General features: G+C 36.1%; 1 protein-coding gene across 1 annotated transcript in view; it reads right to left on the bottom strand.

Annotated features, from left to right (window-relative positions):
* DPYD (dihydropyrimidine dehydrogenase) overlaps window positions 1–23,779 on the bottom strand; it is a gene marked incomplete at its 5' end in the record, with an annotated part of 196,336 nt that overhangs the window by 44,712 nt on the left and 127,845 nt on the right. The window contains 3 exons of the mRNA XM_009083388.1: window positions 4,492–4,702; window positions 6,305–6,474; window positions 9,498–9,605. Coding sequence (XP_009081636.1) covers window positions 4,492–4,702; window positions 6,305–6,474; window positions 9,498–9,605 — 489 coding nt within the window. The remainder of the gene's footprint in view (window positions 1–4,491; window positions 4,703–6,304; window positions 6,475–9,497; window positions 9,606–23,779) is intronic.

The following is a 23,779-nucleotide window of genomic DNA, read 5'->3' as shown; positions in this document are numbered from 1 at the left end:
GAAAACTCCTACCTATTTCAATAGGAATCTTTTGAATCTATATACATTTCAGTTTTATATAACAATTTTTTTTTACAAGTCTGGTGACTAAAAGCCTATTCTGTTGGTGTGAGGCAGATGCTGTGCTACCAGGGAGATGACAGGTCACCCCCGTGGGCATTCCCAACTTGGGTATCACAGCCTCTCTTCCTCCCTCCTACGCATTCATTAGATAGTCAAGGCTTCAGTACTTTGAGGCTGAAGTTACCTAGTTGTCTGAGCAGGCTGTATGAAAAAACTCAACACTCCTTCCAGGTTCACTGGCTTCTATCCTATTTCAAGTTCTCTATTTGTTCAAAGGAAAACTAAAATCCTTTTCACTTACGAGCTCAGAGCTCTGCAAACTTTTTCCCGAGCAAATGTTCCTCAAACTGTAGACATAAATATTGAGTGGGTTAAACAATAAAGTTGTAAACAACTTGGGCAAAGTTATCCTTGATGTATGCAGAACTATTTTAGGGGAGCAGTAAGTCTAAGAGCCTTAAGAGTTTGCCGCTGCAGTTTCCAAGCAAGATGACAGTTGTACTAAAAGTAAAAGCAAAATTTCTCAAAGTTGTGACTGATTCCCAGAATTTGCCCTTCAGTCACGATGCAATAGCTAGGTACTATCAAAAATTTCATAAAACATATTTTGGGTTACAAATGGCTTACTATTTCTGGTTGTTGGGTTGTTTTTTGTTTTTTTTACAAAGGCGCTATTTGGAGCCTGCTTGGATATTTTTGCATTTCTCCTTTTTGCCTCTCCAGGAAAATAAAATAGACATTATCGTGCTAAGATTCAGTGGTCTGGTACATGGAAATACTTCCTCTTTACTGCTGTCTGCTAAACAGTGTTGAACTAAACTTAGGTTGCCAGTTCCCTATCCTGCCTTAGTCTCTCATCTTGCACTGCATTTTGTAGTGTTTTGAACAAGTGTATTATTTTCCATAATTTGTCCATGGTTCTCCTCAGAAATTCATGAAAATAAATCAGAACAAGGACATTTGTTCCAATGCAAAATTCTGCAGTCTAGAAACATTGTTCCCTTTGCTTATCAGAACAAAGTAGATAAGAAAAGGGTTATTCAAAGTTCAGACTTTAAAACCAACTGGATTGGTGTTAAGTAGGATGTTGAAGCTACACACAGTGCTAGGGAGTGCACAGAATTACATTTGTAAATGTTGAGTAGATGTAATTTGGAATGGTGACACAAGGTATTTCAATACTTCACTAATATGTCATAGGTCTCCAAAATAACAAACTAAGCAAAAAAAGCAGGAACATGAGGAAAGGTACAAAATCCTTCTCACAGCTTTTTGTTTATGTGGGTCAGTTATGATGGCTTGAAGGCTTCGGTAAGCTATGCAGTGAAAAAAAAAAAGCAGCTTGTGTTGCAAAACCCTTTTTTTTTTTTTTTCCAAGTAGAAGAAAAACATTTTTCTTACTCCATCTGCAGCAGTTTGATTTGAACAATTTGTTGGGGTGTTTTTTTACTGCTTTCTGTAAAGTGGAAATTTTCTTTAAATAGTCCAGAAGGCAACTCTCCTGTTTTGTCTATTAGCAACTTCAAGAGCACAAAATGGATTTAGGAGTCCTTTTTTTTTAAATTAATGATGCATTTATATGATTCCCAATGGGAGGATAAATACCCACTAGAACTGTTGCTTAAAAACACAATCAGCACTTTATTTTAACCACACACAAAAGACTAAATACCTCCTGTGAACGCATAGAATCTCAGTTGCAAATTTAATAGTTATCATGCAAGAATAAGAAACATCTTGTTGAGGATAATAGACTAGAAAAAATTTTCTAACCTATGAGCTCTTTCTGCTCAGAACATCAGTCACTCACATGCTTATGGCTTCTTAAAAACTTTTAAACATGAGCATCAAGGCTGCCCCAAACACTTTGTTGAACTGGGTCTAAATTGGATTTTAACCTCTGTGATTTCCATAGTATTTTCTTTATCCTTGTATCAGTAGCACCAGCATTTAACAATATTAATCAGATAATTCCTGCTAGCTTAGCCTATACAATACTGCATTTGCAGTTCCTTGAGGTGCTTTATGAATTAGATGAATTGATAGAGCTCTTGGTATGAGCAGCAATTAACACGTATTCAGCCTGCATCTGAGTCACCCAATCACAGAATAATTCAGACTAGAAGGGTCCTCCAGAGGTTTCCGAGTCCATTCCCTTCTTCTAGATCAAGTCCCAAGTCAGATCAGTTTGCTCATGACATTGTCCAGTTTTTGGGTACTTCCAGTATTTTCATCTCCACCTCTTGAATACAAAAATGTCCTTTTTTTTTTAAAAAAAAAAAAGACTAATAAGACAACCTCACAAAACACTAAGAAGATAAGATACTTTTGGCCTTGGGTCTTTTTTTTTCCCTCTCCATTTGTTTTTCTTATGTATACTGAGGTAGCCTGGAGTCTTGGTTGTAATCCAGCTCAATGGTGAAAAGCAAATTTGACTTTCATTACAACAGCTTAAACAAAAAACTCAAGACTTAAAAGCAACTGAAATGGTATGCTCAAATAAACGCTTTAATGCACTCGAGCCTTAGTTTCCTTTCACTTTCACAACATCCAAAATGAATGCCTTGCATTTTTCCTTGTAATTTGATTGCCATTCTAATAGCAATTTTACCCAAAATACAGTGAGAAACAGAGGTGTTTTGCTCACCCCCAAGGTAAATGACTCTCTTCTTTCATGATCAGCTCACTGCATGACTTTGTTCCCCTCCTGTTTTATGTTCCTATTTTAAAACCTCACAACAACTAATTTAGACCGTGAATGTGTACTAGGAAATACAAGACTGGCACAGTATTATGGCTAAGCAACACACTAAATTCAGCCTTTTAACCAGAAGTATTTTCAATGTGGGAGAAAACAGAATCACTCCTGTATCAAAGGGTCTATGAATCACAAAAAATATACTGATTGCATAGGCTAGTATTGATTTATCACGAGGGTCTAGAAAAGCTTCCAAAAAACCTAAACAACCAACAAAACTTGGAAAAATTCTCAATCAACTTCACCATCAGAGTAGTTAATTAATATCTTAGAGAGTTAAAAAAAAAATTCTTAATCATATTCCTGCTTCCTGGAGGTTAGACTTAACCCTAAAACATAAATCACACCGATGCCAGAGTCTTTATACAGCAATACAGCTCCAAGTGGGATGGGAGCCTGTTCTCTCGAAGAGACAGAGGTTACACCTCCTGTGCCCTTTAGTGCAGAAGGCAGCTGCACGGCAGGAGGCAGCCCTGAGTAATCAGCATTGTATGTAGCTGGGTGCAGGTGCTACCTAGATTACAGCTTAGGCTGCAAAAAACTATCCCAAAGCAATAGCAACATGCACAAGATAGGAATGCTCCTGGAATTCACTTCACATGTTCCTCAAAGAACCAGGCTGATCCTTCTTTTTACTGTAACAGAAAGTTTAGACTCTTCTCACAGCTGCATGATGGTTTACCATTCTATACAACTGGACTGGTGAACAGAAAGTGCCTCGTATGTCATTGTGATTCAGACTCTGCTTAGCTGATTTAGATTTATAATTTCCCTTGATTGAAAAGATTCACCAAACCACAATATGGTAAGAAATTTTGAATACCAAATTTAGTGGTCATGTGCACTCTGAGGCACTTTGCTAAGTCCTCTGTCAAAGCATTTAAACCCAAAAGACCATGCCAGCGTGCCATGGGTTAATTGGCTAGCATGACCATGCCCTGGAGAGGTAGGCACATTGATCACTAAAGCTTTCACAACATGCTAACCTTGATAAGTGTCTCCAGGCTGAAGATCTATTCATTTTATCAATGTGTCTTCTGCTGAGTCAGAGTTTTTAACTTCTGAAGTACATTTGATATATGTGCCTGAACTCTTTAAATCTACCCTAGTGTCAGAAAAGAATGGTCTAAGCTCTGCTCAGTTCTCATGTTCTTAACTGTACTCATGTACTTCATCTCACAGTTCTCTTGTATATGCACAAGAAATTAGTAATACCCAGACCAGCTGAACTAGAATAATGAATCTGTCTTAATTCTTGCTTAATTTGATATCTTTAAAAAAAAGGTTTCAGAGATCTGATCAGTTCAGCTTAAAGCTGTATTACAATGAGTTTCTCTAAAGTTAATTGGTGAGACCTGAAGAAATCCCCAAGAGTATTCTCTGAGATTCCACTTGCATTAAGAGGAAAGAAAGATATATATTGAGCAACTGTACCTCTATTCTGAGTTCCTCCTCTATACAGCAATATTCAAAAAACTGCTTTGTTACCAGACCCTCAAGTTTTTTTCTAAGAGGTATACCTAAAGGACAAAGATGTTCCTGTGCAGAGGACCAGCAGTCACAAACTGTGTAACCTCCAGAAGACCCATTTCATAACACTGTCAAAGGACAGGAAATGGCTACAGTTAAAATAAGAATCAACATTTACAGAATGCATTAGTCAGGATTACCTTTGTTGTCACTTAAAACAGATCCAAAGGCACTGATCACCACATCAGCTTTCAGACGGACAACCTGATCCTCATCTTCTTTCCAGTTTCCGTCATTGTCCTGTTCAGTCCGAACAAATTCCATAGCAACAATTTGTCCACCTTTAAGAACAACTTTCCGAGGGGAGAGGAAAGGCAGAAATTCACACTTCTCTTCTTTTGCAAGTTCCATCTGTAGAGTAGAAGCAATAAAATACATAGCTTTAACTATGCTATTAATAGTTAACATTGTTAACCAAACAAACCAATCAGAAAATATTTTTTAACTCAAGATGTTACCATGTATTCTTCTGTAATACAAGTCAACTGTGTGCAGTATACAGACAGTCATCCTATTACCAGCTTTAGAGCCCCCCATGCTATTAAATCAAACAGTGGCACCAGGTAAATTTTCAAGGCAAATATTCCTCCAATATATTTTCTTATTTTTCCATTACTTTGAATATGTTTAACTCCTTTGAGGACGAAAGAGTTACCTCATGTAACTATCTTTATCTTTTAAGAAAAGGCCTAGTATTAATTTAGTACGTGCACTGATTTGTGTTTACTATGATTTTTAGATGTTATTAGATGCTGACCACCATGTGCAAACAACAGTTTTCTGGGTGACAATCCAGACTCAAGATCTTCTGAATCTCTGCCAAGTCAAATGGCATTTTGTTTTAGCAAAGTCTTCAGAATTTGATTGTCTATGTTTACACGACAACTTTTTTGAACACGTAATATCCAACCTGACATGATCCTAGCATGGCCATTGGTAGATGAAGCTACTTTTGTTTTACAGTTTTCAAGGCCACTGCATGATTGGATGAGTACAAACATTGAAAACCTTTAGGAATTTACCCAGGCTGCTATCAAAGAATTTGGTTCAGAGTGACAACTGATTTAGTAAGAATCTAAATAGCACAAGTCTGTCTGTAATCTCATTGTGCCTAGAACTCTTAAATAAAGTGTAACAGAAGTAAACTATGCACCAAGAGACCCTCTATCTATTAATTTTTTTACACCTCCATTCTCCTTCAATAAGATGTAAGGTGCCCACCTTCTTGAAACAGATGACCAAACTACCATAAATCTCATTATAAAGATGCATTAAATGTCTTGATATCCTCAAGTATGTAAAAACGTAATGTACCAAAGAAATTATAATGGAAAAAGACTAAAAACATAAGAAAATCAAATCTGAAAAAACCCTCCTGTAGTACAGATACATTGAAGAAGCAGAGTCAGTTTCAAAACCTGCAGATGACCTGATAAATGCCAAAGAGCAAAGCCAAACTAAAAATCAAATTGAATGCTGAAATCTGTGATGAATGACATTGTTTATTGCCATTGGCAGTGATTCAAAGCCAAAATCACTGTAAGTAATTTTCTTACAAGACTTTTTAGGCTGCCAAGGCAACATCAGATATGGAGATTTGTCAGACAGCAGACAATAAGTATCATTCTAGGATCTGACTATGACCTGAAGAGTCACCTACAATCCTCACATGGCTGTTTGATTCCAAGCTTTAAAATTTCTAATTTACAAGAAATTCTAGCCCTTGCTTGGAAATTCATGTCTCTGACTTTACAGGCAACAGACAGGAAAATTCTTTACATAGAGATTATACAAAGTGAGCCTCAGATCTTTAATAAACATTCATACCTTTTAAGAGCATTTGAATCAACAAAACATTTAGTAGATGTCTTTTAAGTACCTATAGCACATTTACATGCCCCATAGAAATAACAGCCAATATGCCTTCTCATAAATGCTGTTATTCAATTTTACCTCCTCTGGGACAGCCCTGATATGAGTGAATCCCTTCCTGAAGACCACGAACACACGACGAGCTCCACAGCGTAAAGCAGATGTTGCACAGTCAAAAGCAGTGTCTCCTGCCCCAAGTACAATCACAGTTCCATGTATTGATGGCAATGGAGAGTGACAGGCACACATCCCTGAAAGATAAAAGGAAAACCCCATTTTCAAGTAGAGAAACCATTTCTGCATGACAGCTCAAAAGGTACTTGTACTCAAAGCAGTGTAAAATTGCATCTTACAGTTTCCAAGCATGGAGTGTCGCTATCAAATTATTCTGCTCCACTGAAAGACAGTTTTATTCCCCTTTTTAAGATATGCTCATATACATAATTTCATAGTCAGTACTCTAAGCAGCTGCACCTTTCTATCAAGAAAGAATTCAAATGACAACATGTTTGTAGGATTGTGGGTCCTGTCAGGTTGAAACTAGTATTGTGAGATCTTTTTATTCAAAAAGTAAGGTCCTCTCTCATCAGATTCATTATCCTCCCAGTTAAAAAAGAGAAAAAAGACCAGTCTTTGATAGTTTTGCATATAGTGTATCAACATTAGATCCCTCAGTCAGTTTTCTATAAAGCACTGACACTGTTCTGGCTGTGACATGGTTCTCAGAGACTATTCTCTACGGCAGCTGAACATGAGGCAGAAAGAATATTGTTATTACAGTAATTCCTAGATCTTCCATTGGGAGAAACTGTTTACAGTGACTTTCTACAAATGATTTGCAAAAAGTTGCATGGAGAGAAAGACAACATTATATGTTTGTCATCTACAGCTTGTATACGATCATCCAATTATACAAGAAATACTTAAGCAAAACTGAACTGTGTCTGTTCCTCTGATGAGACTGCACTTTATCATAAGCTTAAATACCACTGATGATTAGGCAAATGGTTGCAACTTGAAAAATAATGAAACAAATAATAGATATTCTTAATGAGCCCATGACAATCACAGTCAGGAGGTGCTAAGCTGGCCATTTAACCATTGCACTGTAACTCAAGTATCCCGCTATGAACATGCATCGTGGAACACAAGTATTACTCAAGTAAACAATGCTTTTAATTTAGACATAAAAACAGAATGAGAAACAACATCCTAATACATATTGTCTCTTCATTAGTAAAATGCTTAATGTATGACAAATGCTATAATTTCCACCCCCACGTATATGGCATCACATTTACTATTTACTTAATAGGCTCCTTAGTCTAAAATTCTCTCTACACTTTTCTAATTTATTTGTAAAGAAATTAATCCTTCATATAAATTGTGCACTGAGCAGTGGAAAAAGCACAAGCGCACCAGGGGAATAGCAGTGCAGAGTGCCATTACAGTATGAGTCTAGAACAGAGCAGTTCTTGGTAACATGCTGCTCCCAAGGTAAATTCACATTCCTGTATTTGCAAGGGGAACCTCTTTTGGAAGAAAGTATATTAAGACGTGGTATTCAGAACTTAATAAGCAGGCAAAATATGTATGTTACTAAGAATAAGTCTATTTTGTCTATTATTTAGAGAACTGTCACAGTGATAAAAAAGAGGACAGAGTAGGATGTAGGATGTGTATATTTTACTTTGAAATTCCATGCCTTAGAGAGCAAGAGGTGGCAACAGCTACAGACAGGCACTAGGAAAACCAAGTAAAAGAGACCATGTTAATTAACAGACAACACCAAAGAGCTCTTTATTACTGTCAGTCAGAAAAGGTTAGTTCTTCCAAGTTCATTCTTTTTCTCACTATAGACTTAATACAAGAAAAAAACCAAAAAGTCATTACATATGCTAGCACAGCTAGAGTGCTACTTTGCAACGTTTTAAAAGATGCAGATCACAGTATATAGATCCTCATGCAGACAGGTGACTCACAGTACATGAATACTACATGTCCTCACAGAATTCTATAAAGTATATTTAGACAAATAGTTTCAAGAGAGGATTGTTTTGCAGGATTTATTTTTCCTTTGTTAATCTACAAATGTTTTGCAGTGCATATTCTCAATCTGTTTTATTTTTATACATCTCTTTCTTCAAAAAAACCCACAAAACCCACCCTTTTCTCCCAACTCATTGAAGCTCACTTTGGGCTTAAGAAAACAGACAGAAATAAGCATTTGATCAAAATAGCAGAGCTATGGGACAGATGGGATGCAGAATTTCCCTTCCTGAATATTTTGCATAAAATGGAGTAATAAACTTTACTTTTATAGGCAGAATAATTTTCTGCAGAAGATATATTCTTCAACAGTGCTTAAGGAAAGTCTACTAAATAAGCAGTCAGCCCAATATGATGCTAAAAGAAATTTCTGAATGATCAAGTGAAAATTTGTAGATTAAAAAAAAGCTACATTAAATATGTGTTCATACATAAAACATCACATTCTGTGTTAAGTATATGCCCAGAAAAACTGTACATTAATTTCTTTTTTATCAACACGCTGGGGAATCTAGACAATGAAGGAATGTAGCCTGGAAATCATACATCTGGGGCTTATGAGTTCACATTCAGGGACACTGAAAGCAGCTATGCTGTTTGGGGAGCAAATGCAGCCATCTCTGTACTCAAAACAAAAATGTAAAAGGATAAAACAAGACTGTATTTGATGCCTATGAACTAAGCATTGTCTTATCAACTTCTGCCATACTCCTGCTGCCCTGAGTCTTAGATTTCAAGTTCTTTGGGTAAGGAACAACAGCTGATTTAAATGTGTCTGTAAAACATGAAGCACATGACTTGGGATCAAGTGAAACAATTTATCAACAATATGCTAAGCAGGTGCTTATATAGGTCAGAAACACCTTTAATATCAGATTTTCTCAAGACCACCTTATACAAACTATTTATATAAATACAATTTATGCAAATGAGAAGCTTATGTCATTTTTTTACCACAATGTAATATAACAAATATAACTTATTAGGGATAATGATTTGTCATGTGTTTAGATTTTCATATATGACTATATGGCTTATACTTTCTAGGACTGACCTTCCTGACCATGCTCCTGAGCTTACAACTAACCAAGGGAAAACACTGTCCCAGACTTATTCACTGAGGTGCTTTGTAATTGGATGTGCTGCTGTATAATCAGGCAGTCTGATATATCAGTAACTGCTAATGATTTTCTGAATGTGATTAAAAAAAAAAAAAATCACACACCTGGTTTGCTGGCCATTGCTACCAAAGGTAAGAAGTCTTTAGATGTGTAAAATCCTTGATCCATTTTCAGTCCTTGGAATATATGGTCTCTGTTTGGTTCTGGCAAACCTAAAATAGATATTTTTATGACACATCAGAATTACACAGGAAATTTTAACTACAAATATATGTTGTGCATTACACTCACATTCTCAAAAACATCCTCAATACAAGCACTTTTACAAACCCTCAGATGTTTCCAAAAGAACATCACGAATTACTGTGGTTTCACATTTGTAGTCTGTACCACTTGAAAATTGGGTTGCTGGATAATGTGTGTACTCATATAACAGACCAAAACAAATGCAGAGGAAAGGATTAGAGAGAACAGGGTTCAAAAGCAGGGAGTCTACTGGTGAAGGGAAGACTCTTGCAAGCTTTTCTTCTATTGCTTTACCTACATGTAACTCTTAGTGCTGTGCAATGGTTTTGTTTCCTTTGTTTTGAGGCATTTTTCAATACAACTGGTCTGCAGGTAATACAAATGAGGCAATAATGAACAGCTTAACTGATGAGGGGAGGAGGACAAATGGCAGTGCTGTAGATTTGTCTTATCTGTGAGTATTTGTATGCCATCATTTTTTGCCATTTTTGATTGTTTTCTCAAAACCTTGAAGCCCTTATTGGCTGACATTTATTTCTAGTTATTAATAGCACACATTTAGACAGAAGCCGTAGGATACAGACGAGCATTCACTTCACAGTCATTAATAGCAACAAATACCTTTCAGTTAAAAGAAAGCAGCAGAAAGCATCTTCCAATTACCAAAGAACATCATCCCATTGCTGAGTGAACATTTGGACAGCACAAAGAGCCAGCCCAGCTGACACAGAAGTGAAACCACTTTTTTTCATGCAAAAGCAATGATCCATCAGGGTATTTTCAACAGAGTTTCAACTTTAATATTTACATCTAAACCCCCACAATATTAGCTAAACTAATGCTAATTAATAATTACATACTGAAAAGGAGTAAATGTCAACAATTTTTCTAAGAAAACACACTAGAACTGAGGAGTCCTCAGAGCAAGCTGGCAGAACTGGAGCATGCAAAGCAATCTGTGTTCCCTCCATTCTCAGGCATGGGTAGCAGCAGACTAATATTTCTCCTCTTTGAGACATACTGGTCTGGAAAACCCCAATAACACCATGTTAGTGTCAACAATAAAGCAGGATTTGAGGAGTGCTGTTCAAAGCAGGGAAGATTTTGGGTCTTTTTATGCTACTTAAGCTGCAAAAATCTGTCAGCATAAGATCAGAATTCAGTCATAAGAAAGCTTAGTACTTTTTCAAGAGTCACCTATATAGGGGAAGTCTCTTAAACCTCTAGATCCCTGAATGAAGTTACTATAATACAAGAAAAAAAGTATATTTTTAGATTTAACAGTTTCAGTGAAGCAAAAGAAAACATACTCTCAGCGAATTCAAAAGGCTTACAATCCAAAAAGCAAATAAAAAATCCCAAAATTTCTGTATTTCATAAATCTCATGTTATTGAGCACTTTCTTGATCTCTATTTATTAAAAAAATATCATGACTGGATTGCTGAACACCTGACTTTCAAACCACCACTAATCTATAGCTGGATATTGAGAAAAAGAAGGTTACAAAATAATAGCACGTACTGAACTTCAAGACCTTTGAATGCTGTACTTTCTGGGTAGACTGGAATATCAGCTAATGAAGAATGAATAATGGATATCTTAAGAGGCTGCCAGAAATGCTTAGTACTACTGAAAGTACAATATGTAAAATGCATTAAAGAAATTATTTTTAAAACTGCACAGATTTTCCTCTATGTATATATTGCAAAATCATCTATGGCAAGAAGAGTACCTCAGAAAAAGCTCTCGGTGATTGCCTACAGGCAGTGGGCAGAGTAATGCAGCTATTTCTATTGAGGTATCCATAAACCAGCTCTGAGGCCTCAGTTTACTCTTGGGAGAAACATTCATGTCATTAGTGAGATGTGCAGCCTGCATTAAAGATAATTTCCTTTCTACCTAACATCCATCTCCATTCAAACACAAGGAGAAATCCTCACAAATATTTTTCCACTTATTTTTGCAGCTTTTTTTCATCTCCTAATGAAAACTATTTCATCTCTAACAGCATCAGTAATTTAGCTCCCATAGGCTGAAGAAAGAGTATAATTAAGGAAATGCAGTGTTCATGGTTCAGGTGCATGACTAGTTTGGAATCACTGAAATAAAGGAAGTTGGATTAAGAATGCATTAGATTCAATAATTCTTAGCCTGGCTGATCTGACCAAATAAAAGCCAAAGAGGTAGTCAATATACATAGCATTCTCTGCTATTTATTCTACTATTTTCATTTTGCTGAAAACTCCATGAAAAACAATTTTGCGATATTTACATTTGAAGGAAATGCAGAGGATTTTTCTCTTATACCTATAAACACCTAGCACAGATGCAAGCTCTTTGCTAAGCACCTGCTGTAAGTTGTACTGGATTCTGATGCATCTCCTTTTGCTGTTTAGCATTTACCATTATAATGATTGCATTCAATTTTGTTAAAACAAAGAGATTGAGTCCTTCCTAAAGCCACTAGGCTAGCTAAGAAAGAGGCCAACCAGGGCAGACAGAGGAAGAGATCAAGAACAGATAAGATCAACTTTAGAGACAACATTTCATAATAAATGTCCACCCCACAGAAGTATGCTTTACAGAGAGATCAAATATTGATAAATAGCCAACAGCCTCTTGGGAGAGAAAATATTTAACAAAAAACCAGCAGTAGAGGAAAAATGTAGTTTTGAGGAAATGGTTTTAGAGAAGAAATAAAATTTAAAAAACCCAGTCATCTATGAAAGACACGAGTTAGGTCAAAATAATGAACCAAGAAAAATACCCTTTGAAGATAAATCAGAGATCCTTTAGCAAAAGGGAATTCACAGACTAGTGCAAAATAGCCAAGAGCCACCCAAGAAAAAATGCTTAGAAAAATAAGAGGTCTTTTCTCTAGGTTTCAGGCTGAAGCCAAGATAGTCAGTTCTCTGCTTTCCAAATCCACCTGCAAGCCATTTAAGAAGATGATTTTATTTATTACTTGGTATTTCTTGTGTTGAAACACTGTTTCATTATTCCACATCTCCTGTCTTTAAATAACCTGTATCGAAATCCAGTGAAAACAATTATTTCTTTCCCCTGCACTGAAGAACAACTCTTCTAGAGGGCACCAAGAGGAGTTAGCCTTGAAAGGCAACTCCCCTGGTGGTGCTTGGATGGACTCTGCACACACTTATACAAGCAGAGGGCTATGCCCAGCCCCAAGCCTTCTGCAGCCAAAGACTTCTTGAAGCCTCAGTCCCTTTACTTGCTGATGCCAGGGAACAAGTTTCTGAAGCAACTGATATCCAAACCACGCGACGAAGCCTCATGGGCTGTGCAAAACTGCATTTACTAAGAATAGAGAAAGTAGAAACATTGTGAAAATAACAGCTTGCATGACAGATCTAGTTCAGCTTTGCAAAAGCTAATCTAGACAGTCCCAATCTGGGTCAGGTACAGCGTATAAAGCAATTCATCTCAATTCCTGACCCTCTGGTTTGCCAGGCTCTGCCTTTCATTTCCAGATGCTCCAGCTATCTCTCAGTAAACAACACTACTCTCTTAGTATGAAATATTCTTTCCTTCTTTCCTTCATTTGATCCCCACAACCCCTTCCCCAGCATGCAAAACCTCATCATCAATGTCTCTCCCATGTCTGATGTAACACAATTTTCCTAAGTCATTAACCACTATAACAGTGGCTTTGGAAAGCCTCCCAACTTTATATGCTTTATGTATATATAAATATGTACAAGAATATATATATTAGAAAAAATATGCTTCCTATTAAGATCTTGTACTCTTTGTTCTCAAAATATTGATACATGTCAATTTTCTTAACTGACAATCTTAAGTCCATTGTCTGTATTTAAAGAGAATTTAGATACAATTCCCTAGTCTGGTTGAGATATGAGTTGCTAGATGATTAGAGTCAATTTGTCAGATATACAAGGCAATATACAAGAATGATGCATAGACAATGTAAGGTATTGGCATGCAGAGCAATGCACCTAGTCCACTTGGCTGCTGCACCAAACAAATCAAGGTATGTCAACACATCAATCAGTTATTACTGTAACTATAAGCCTGGTGTGGAAAGGAAAACTAAAGCAAAAGCATAGTCACAGCATATCTGTCTCTCCTATTTTGATCAAATCCTCTCTCCTCAGAAACAGGAATGCATTCTGAACCTTAACTTATTGTTTGGATTACTTAAATCTGACATGATTGGGCAGATTTGCAGTTTCAAATGAACTTCTCAACCAGTCTTAACAACTGACATACAAAATATGCCCTCATCCTTGGTAAGGGTAAAATGCAGTTTTCACTGGGAGCTGACTGAAAGCAAATCTCCAGACCAAAAAAAAAAAATGGAGCTGAAGTTGAAGTGTAAATATATAGTAGCCTACAGGGACAAAACTAACTAGAGCATTGCAAGGTTTTTCTGTATTTCCTCACATCAAACACTGAAAAGTTTGGTTTGTTTTATTTTTAATTGTAATGTTACTAAATTCTGGAAAAAGTTAAGCTGGGTCAGGTAAACAAATTAAGAGCTAGGATCTTTCAAGCAATACTCTCTCTCTTTGAATTATTAGGTGATGATTTCCTGACAAAAGAGAGTTTTCAAGATGAGAACTGGCTGAATTGCTTTTCCCAATCTCTTACTTTCAGGTAAAAATGTAAATTCCAATTGCTGAATGCAATCTGTGTTTTAAAATACCAAGAATTATTTGTTTAAAGCCAAAATGGTTTTTGACATTTTTTTATATTCAATATTTCAAAATGGCTTCAAAATAATATTCCATTTAGAAATTTATCCAAATCGAATCCAAAAGAAACAAATAAGATGGGACTGACTGGCAATGCACATCCCTTTTTCTACTTTTTAAAACTAGCAAACCTAAAACAACATTTAACCCCATTTAGCACTATATGGATTTTTTCATTTTGAAAAAACGTTCTCTTGCCATACAGGTATGGAGATAAAAAGTTAGAGGGTAGGGATATCTTTTCTCCTTTTGCCATAGTCATGAAAACCTTCTCATGTTAAAACAGATTTTGAAAAATCACATTTACAGGGAAAACTCTTCTGTCCTTCCCAGCATTTATGACAGGAAATACTAGGACTAGGTGGAAAGACTTCAACTCTCAGAATCTACTGAGAATGAGGAGAAAGATCCATGAATCTCAGATGAAACTGGACAGAAGAAACATAGCATTAGCTATGTTTCTACTCTGGTGGCAATGTAAGTCTCCTGAAACAATGCCTGAGAGGCTAAACCCAGACAAGCTGAGACTCAGCCTGCTAATCAGCATAAGAAACTTGAACACATTCTAGCAGTGAGGCAGCACAGGTTCTGCACCATCATTTCCACACCTTTGGCCAGCTTGAGGAATAGGCTGTGCCCCTTCATGTGCCCTATGCAAATGACCCATGGAAGGCTGATGCCCAGAGACTGATATGAATTTTAGAGAGGAACTGATATTGTCTGATAAGTTATTTTTGCTAAGAGAGTTTGTTGGGGTTTTTTATAGTTGTCTTAAAAAGATGTGCTAAAGTAGATACAGGGCTGAGATAATTGCCCTCTGAAGGTAAATTCTAAATCCATCATTTGACTTCTGAAAGGGTCCTTCTGAATTAACAGAATAGTACCCATTTGTGCCATCTCCCTCCCTTTTTACACACTGAGTGTTCCAACTTGCTCCTCGTGTTCCCATACACAAATATTTCAGATGTAACATGTCTGATGGCATTTCACACTTGACCAGAGACTTGCAGCTACAGGTACCATATGGTCAGACTGTGACTACAAAGGAACACGGCAAAGAAAGAACACCGTGTAAAATCCAGGCGCATAAGCATCCTTTAATATTTTTGAATGCTCTGTTCTTCTTCAACAAGTCTAGTTTGTGGTTTGGCTCAAAATCTGTGCATTTAAAGCAGTTTTATTTAACGTCACACAATCCATGAATTGTATAAATTGAAGCATGAGTTTTATGTATCTTAAAGTATTTTCTTGAAAGATAACACTGAAACTGCAAACTCTTGAAACTGTCAAATTTACAGTTTTCCCTAGACATGATAGAACCTATTTGTATGCAGTGGCATAAGCTTTACCTATTTGTTTCTAAGAATTCACATTCATTCATATCAATATTGCTAACACTGCTGTCCATGGATCAATATTACATAACAATTTAGATATGAACTATACTGAAATGCATTATTCAAATAAGGTACTTAAGCTGCCACATAGCTGATTATACTAAACACACTGTTACAATTCATGCTATGACATTCATCATATATGGAACAGAAAGCCATGGGTATCTAAAGAGTTACTCTCTCTACATTTTTAACGGTTTGATTCTGAAAGACTAGATGCCCAGTAAAGTTGCAAATGCTCTGCAGGTGATCAGCTTCTCTCAAGGTCAGTCCATTAGTGATTAACACTTTAGTAAATACTTTTGAGGCCTGTATTTTTAAAGACTCTCTCTCTCTTGTTTTGCTGGAGGTTTTTTTATGGTGACAGCTTTGTTACTTCCTGTTGTGAGGTTCAATAGAGTATGTTTTCTAGGTGGTTGATTTTTTTTTTGTTTGCTATGTATGTCGATGGAGATAAGTGTTTTAATTACTTTTTTAATGTCTATGCTTTTGTATTTTCTTCCTCTCTCCCTTTATTTCCTGCTGTTGAGATTACTGCCTCATCTCCACAGCAGGTGGCTCCTTCAAATTTGTTTTCTCTGTAAGCCTGCTAGATTTATTTTGTAATATAACTGCTCCTTTTCACTGTTTTTTATTAATGATTTCTTTACTTTGGAATAGGTACGCTCGCAAGGTTTGTAGGAGCAATTCCCTAATGATGGCTAAAGGCCTCGTTCATAGAAAAATAAACTAAGGGGAAAAAAGTAAAAGAGCTACAAGACACAAGCCTTTTCTTACCCTCAAGTTTAAATGAACACTGTACAGTGTGAAAAAACACCCTTCACATCTATCAACGAGAGCCATACATAATTCCTGTGGTGCATTCTGAATTGTACAGCTATATCCATACCATAATGTCTTTTAAAAACACCTGAATAAGTAGCTGAACCTGAAAGTAAAGCAGTCTATAGCTCTCACACCTTGATTTGTTGCTAAATTAGACACAGAAACAAATATCCAAGCTCTTGCAAATAATATCAAAACAATCGGAATAAAGAAGTCAGATCAGCCAGAACGAAATTTGTTCTTACAATCCAATTTTCTCTTTGAGGACAAACTGTCCAAACGGAATAAAGAAGTCAGATCAGCCAGAATTAAATTTGTTCTTATAATCCAATTTTCTATTTGAGGACAAACTGTCCAATCCCAGTTTACAAATAGCAAAAATTTCACAAGATGTAGACATCAGAAAATGCAGATGGGAATCACAGGCAGAGTTCAGAATCAGAGTGATGGAAATTACAATTATGATCACGCAATCAGTGTTGCATGTGTGAGCTTGGATTACAAAACATTGCAGACTTGTGGTCTGTCCTCACAACGTTTTAGTGGATCCATGATGAGATTAGATTGAAATCTAATGTCAACCAAAATGTCCAAAGCTGAACCGTAACTCCTTAGCTCCATCAAATACAGAGTCCAGCCCTAATTTGACTTTATTGTAATCAGTCCAGCTTTTCTCAAAACTTTAGCCTACACTCCAGTCTACCTTGTCTTAATTGCTGTTCTTAACTTTATTATGCTCAACATATGGGACCTGCACTTTGAATATTATTGGGGTATCACTCAAGTATGACTAAGCTAATGTATTTTAATGAAAAACATCAGTGTTTCAACCTGATTAAACAAAGATCTGAAGAAATTATGCGGGGATTTTGCAAATCTCAGTATCTGGGTATTCAGTTAAGCACCATGAAATACTTTATACTCAACAATTTTGAGCACTTATCCTCTAAAAGCACTCCTTTAAAATGCATACCTCAGAACTGAAGCATACACTATCACAAAGTGTTTTTAAAACATAATCCTTTAAAGGACACACTAGAAGAAGTGATACTAGGTTAGACAAACATATACAGAATCCTAAATTAAGAAACAGATGGTAATTCTAGCCTTTTTTCTCAGGTTGGAAACTGATGCTTAAAGTTCCCCATATTTGAAGTAATCAAGTTGAGGATGCTAGGAAGTTAGCTGGTAGTCCTGGTGAATGAACTTGCTGAAATGTGAAGATCACTATGAAGCAAACCTCATCATAGAGAAGGATGAACGCAGACGTCTGCTTACCTTCCCTCTGGTTCTTTTCTGCCTGGTGTTGTTTATTACAGGACTTAAAGCACTGAAACAGTTTGCTATGAATCTTGATTTGTAGAACATAAGAGTTCTGTAAATTGTAATATAGAGTAACTGAAGAAACATCTGCTGTAAAAAATAAAGTGGAATATTGCTGCAAACCTTTCTTATGTCATCTTGGTAACATTTATTATACTGGCGACAAATTTGAAAAGGTCACTACTGAAAATCCATTTAGTAGTCTCAGTCCAATCCATCTCTACCATAAGAACGTATCATTCTAACCAGGAAAAGCGCTTGCTCTGGTCTGCTTACAGTAGAGCTGAACTGGATTTTTAGTCCTGACTGGAATTTGGTCACTTCTCACCACTGGCATAAGCTGTCATTTGGAATGCTGAAGGTTAGGAGATAACATGCTAATATTGTCAGTTCCTTTCTCTCTTTTCTTTCTACAAGTTTGTTCCTAGCACTAACCTGCCAAAGGAAAGACACAGGGGTGCTGTGCTCCCTCCAGACACCAGCAACACTATTTGTCAGTGTGATATGCTGCACCAGGCTAGAGGAGAAACTGGCCCCAGTGTTTACTCATGAATGCTGAAGGTTAGGAGATAACATGCTAATATTGTCAGTTCCTTTCTCTCTTTTCTTTCTACAAGTTTGTTCCTAGCACTAACCTGCCAAAGGAAAGACACAGGGGTGCTGTGCTCCCTCCAGACACCAGCAACACTATTTGTCAGTGTGATATGCTGCACCAGGCTAGAGGAGAAACTGGCCCCAGTGTTTACTCATGTTCAGTAAATGGTGCTGAAGTGAAACGGCCACAAAAGCAAGATCACTTCCTTGGGGACTGTCTATCAGTAACTTGAAGGACACAAAAAATCTATCATTTCAGAAACCATATGTCACAGTAAAGTGATTTTTATATAGTATAGCAAATCCAAATACGTGGAAGTGAAAGCAAACTCAACTGGATGGTGAGATTTGGAGCAACAGACTCCTACAAAGAAAGCAGAACACAATACCTGTTTGCAATAGAAACAATATCTTTAGCCAAGCAGATTCATTATAACTAACTGTCTAATATGCTCAGTTTCTAAGCAGCCATGCTGGCATATTGAAATAATCAAAAAATGAAAATTTCCAAAGGGAAAAACAAATGTTAGCATAGAAAAGATGTCTTCATATTAATTTTTCATTTCAAAACATTGGGAAAAAATGTTGAAAAGTTGGATCAATAGAGGCTACATACAATAAATATACAGGGAATGGATAAAATGAGAACGAAACAAAGAAAAAACGACAAATAGGCCTCTACACCGTTTAAAAGCAACAACTGAAAAAAAAAAAATCCATCAAAGGCAGTGAATTCATCCTGTGGACATATATGAGGAAAACTTTACACATCAATATTCTGGAATAATACCTTCGGCCACATCTCAGGCACTGTACAGCAAGGAAGTTGTAATGAGGTGTACTAAGACAACATCAACTTGTACTACCGAAAATCATCCTGTATTTTTGCTATAATAGGATTACAATAGCCAATAGGTGGTATCTGGGTTACAAACACTGATTTTTATAATACTGTTTTCTAAATCTGATGAAATGGAGCAGTTAAGAATCATAGAAATATTTAACTATAGCCAATTCTCTTAAACCCACCACTATTCCTCTCTTTAATACTGTTTTCTAAATCTGATGAAATAGAGCAGTTAAGAATCATAGAAATATCTAACTATAGCCACTATTCCTCTCTCGCATGCTTCTTTCATAGCTTCTGTTCTGTTTGAATATAGTGACCATGAAACAACAGGCTGGGTCAGTCACAGCTTTGTATCCTGTATAACTGTATTTATAGAAAATACTTGTAAAGCCTTACTTCTCCAGGAAAAAAAACCCACATGGTAAATAATACTTGCAAAATACAGGACTTTCTGGTTACTCCTATTTTAAAAACATTACAAGGAATCATCTGAACCTTTTTTTCTTTTTTTTTATCTGGTTACTCCTATTTAAAAAACATTACAAGGAATCATCTGAACCTTTTCTTTTTTTCTTTTTTTTTTAAATGTAAAAGTCTTCAGTGTAATTCAGCAATGTCTTCCAAATGTTACTGAATAATCACCACTCTATCTGAAATTTCAATATAGGAAACAAATATTTTTTTCCAGTTCTTTGCTAACATAGTATATTGGCTTATCTTAAATCATAGCATATTTATACACCAGTTTTATCTCCATGAAAGAACAAAAAGATACTATAAAGCTTATTCAGTAATTACTCCCATATTGTTCTGCCTACACTGCATTTCTTAATCACTTCAGGTAAACCATCTCTACATATATTTTAAAGTGATGTCTCAAAAAAGGACTTCTAAATATTATTCATTTTCCTGCAGCACAGATCTACAACTGAAAACCTATCATCAGTGCATTCTGATGAAAAGGTAATAATTAAATCTTTTTCCCCCTTCTTCTACAGCACAATATTTGACCTATGATAAAAAAAAAAGAGCTATCAGATTTCCATTTATTATTTCTACCTGAAGGGCTTTGTCAGCTCACACAAACATAAATCTCCATTTGTCACATTTAAACTGTACCTGTCCCAGATGCTATGAGGGTTCATAGCTCTTGTCCCTTAAAAATTACCAAATAGCATCATGCACTGTAAACCCCTGCAGCATTCACTGACCCTTGCAATCAATAATATTTGTAACCTGTATGCACACAGTTAAGTAGTACAGAAGCTGTGCACTATTCCAGTTAACCACATTGAGCTGTGATACTAAAATCTGCTCCCTTGTGTCTCCTGTGATCAATTTTAATCTCTGGACGAAGAATAAAAGAATGCAGCCCCTTGTTTCCGAATTCATCTGAAACGGATGTTATAGATTTGTAGGTCTGCTCAGGAGGAGCTGTGGATTTAATACAACCAGCAGTTCAAGGAAAGAACACATCTAAGCTATCATTCATTCTCATTACCCTCGGTGTATTTTGGATCCTCAGAAGACAATACGAAACACAGGAAAATGCACATGTTCTGACTTAAAGCAAACTCTCTTTGTTGAAATAAAGTCAGGTAACAGTTTTTTGCTAGGGCTTTACCCATTATTGCCACTGCAGGTAAGGTGGAGGTCAGTCATTTCATTATGATTACTTTGTTTAAAGGTTTATAAATAGGCTGTCAATATTAATTTCTTCTGGAAATGTGTCATATACGGTAAATTAAACAGAATTTTCCTAGAAATAATAAAGCCTAGTTCTGCTCTGTTAAAAGGAAACAATTATTATGGAAAGAAAGAATGAATCAGGTTTCTGATGGTATTTGTTCTCTCACCTCCAAACTAATTTTATTTAAAAGCTGGCAAATTTGCCAGCCAATTAGCCTAATTAGACAACAGCATCTGAATGTAGAACAGGAAGAGAGCAACTTTAGAAACCTACTCCAGTAGAAAAAGTGCTTTTTGAATCTGTCACACTACCAGAATTCATGTTTCCAGAGTTCTCGTAACTGCATATTTATAGACCTGGCTGTATTGGCTCCTCGTCAGCAGCTCCAGTGCCATGAATCATCTATCAAAACATTTGAGAAGATTTTCTTACTCATTTCTTTAAAGCAACATTCTGAAGAGACACTTTCAACATGATTATGCTCCAGTGTTCACTATCAATTAAGAAAAAAAGCACACAGAGTTTTATAATTGCAGGTGAATAATAAGTATGTGTCATCAGAGGCTTTATCTTCTCAGATTGTCACATGCTGTGTATCAGTACAGAATACTCTGCAAAAAAATATGACATTCTTGTAACATGCTGGAGAGTCAATGAGCTTTCTCACTCAGGTCATTTACCTACTACACATCAATGTCCTTATCATTAAGCATATATTTATCTGCTTTTCCTTTTAAAAGCAGCTGTAGCAAGGAGTTTCATCTATATATCCAGTTAAACTGATACTCCCCTACACAAATAGATCAGGTGAGAAACATTACAGCAACTGCATAGCAACCCCTGTAATACGTTCACATCCTGGAAACAACTAAGCAAGGTCATGCTTTGACCAGACCCTATTCTGACTAAATGTAAATGACAGAAAGAAGTCATAAAAGTATCTACAGTTTTTTAATCCATTAATTAAATTTGAATTCCTTTCCCAGCATCAGCATATATGGCATTTCATATCAAATTTTATTCAAAGATAGAGTGTCTTTATTAACTAATTATACCATTTTCATCAAGTGCCTGAGTTCTCCTTGGGTATTTTAAATACTGCTTACAGGACACTAAATCTGGTACTTTGGGTCAGATATATAATGCAGGTGAACCTCTGCTGCTGCAAGGTTACTATCTAGAAAACAAACAGAGAAATGGTGGTGAAGATCTCCAAATTCCTCCTCACCAACCAACAGTCAGGAACATATGAAGCGAAACAACATCACTGAAAGTCATGGGCCAGGTACTTGGCTCATAGGTGCAGATACCTACACAGGCAGGCACAGGAGCTCCCTCCTCCTCTTAGGCTTATTCTTTTAGTGGATAAAACATTCAAAAAGTAAATTTATACTTTTTATCTTAAGCAACTAATTTTGGTGATACTTAAAGTGTCAGTGAGGTAGGACCATATGTCCCATTTCCATCCATGAAGAGACAACTATGACAGAGAGATGTCAGCAAGTTAAAACTAGACACCTCAAATTACCTTCAGCCAATGGTGCAAATATTCCCAAGGGAGCATATGTTTCCTTTGACACAGCATACAACCCATACTAATGCCAACCCAGGCACACCAATTTACCAAAGAGTGAGCATGAATCCTTAATGTCTGCTTGGTGCATATTTCTGTATTTGTAGTATTACAGTAGGAAGATTCTCTCCCAGTAGAGATTCAAATGGTAACAAAAACAAGATCAATAAATAGAAAATCAAGTTACACAGTCCCAATAGGTCCCTCTAACAAGGATTTCTCTCTGAAATGTTCATGCTTGTTTAATGCTGCTGCTTTTAATCCTTTCACACCAGTGGGTCCTACATGCTTGCATTAGTGCTAATGTAAAACAAATGAACATTTTATACAAGGATATCCACTCTCCCCAAGTAAAGGGGTTAATACCAAAGTAAGCTTTAGGCATGTAAATTATTTTCCCCGTGTGGCTGAAAAACTACATGAGTTATTCATTTAAAAATTATTAGCATATAAAATCATTATTATCTCTGCAGTTAATGTACAGTTCACTGACAACCTTTTGGACCATTACAATTAAGAAAGGCAGCATCTTTAATGAAGTTACAAAACACATTGTTTATTAAATAGCAAATTGTATCTTTAATTACTTTAAATATTCTAATCTGATGAAAAATTATTTCATAAACCTCAAGACAAATTATGTCAGAGATGGCGTATGCATTTTGTTCCTCTATGAATCCTAAACAGCACTTTCAATTTGTTTACAGGTTTCTGTTGTATGCAAATCTGCTCTTGAAATTGCTTTCAAGTGCCTAAATCTAATGTCACTAGCATAAATCTAAGAAGCAGTTGGAGCTATTCTTTCTTTTTGAAACGGATTTAATTTTTTGTCAAATGTAGAATTTGGCAGTTATAGTAAATGCAGCTTTTCTATTAATCTGTCACAGGCAAACTGAAATAGGGTTCTGTGGGGGTCACAAAAACAGGCTCATTGAAATAAAGACTATCTGGGGGTTCACTGTATTTTATTATTTCACTGTTGTATTTTTAACTAAAAGACAACCTTTGTTCAAAACTGTCAAAGGCGTTGATACAGGATAGGATATGCTATAATGCCAACAAGCACATACTAAGCTAATTTTAAATATTTAATCTTTTTTTTTTTTTTTACACAAAGTAATCTCTGCACACTGTCAAGACACTTTTTGCCC

This window comes from Acanthisitta chloris, unplaced genomic scaffold (genome assembly GCF_000695815.1).
Source record: "Acanthisitta chloris isolate BGI_N310 unplaced genomic scaffold, ASM69581v1 scaffold3621, whole genome shotgun sequence".
Lineage (NCBI taxonomy): Eukaryota > Metazoa > Chordata > Aves > Passeriformes > Acanthisittidae > Acanthisitta > Acanthisitta chloris.
Note: the sequence above shows the minus strand (reverse complement) of the source record. Positions and strands in the feature narration are given on the sequence as shown.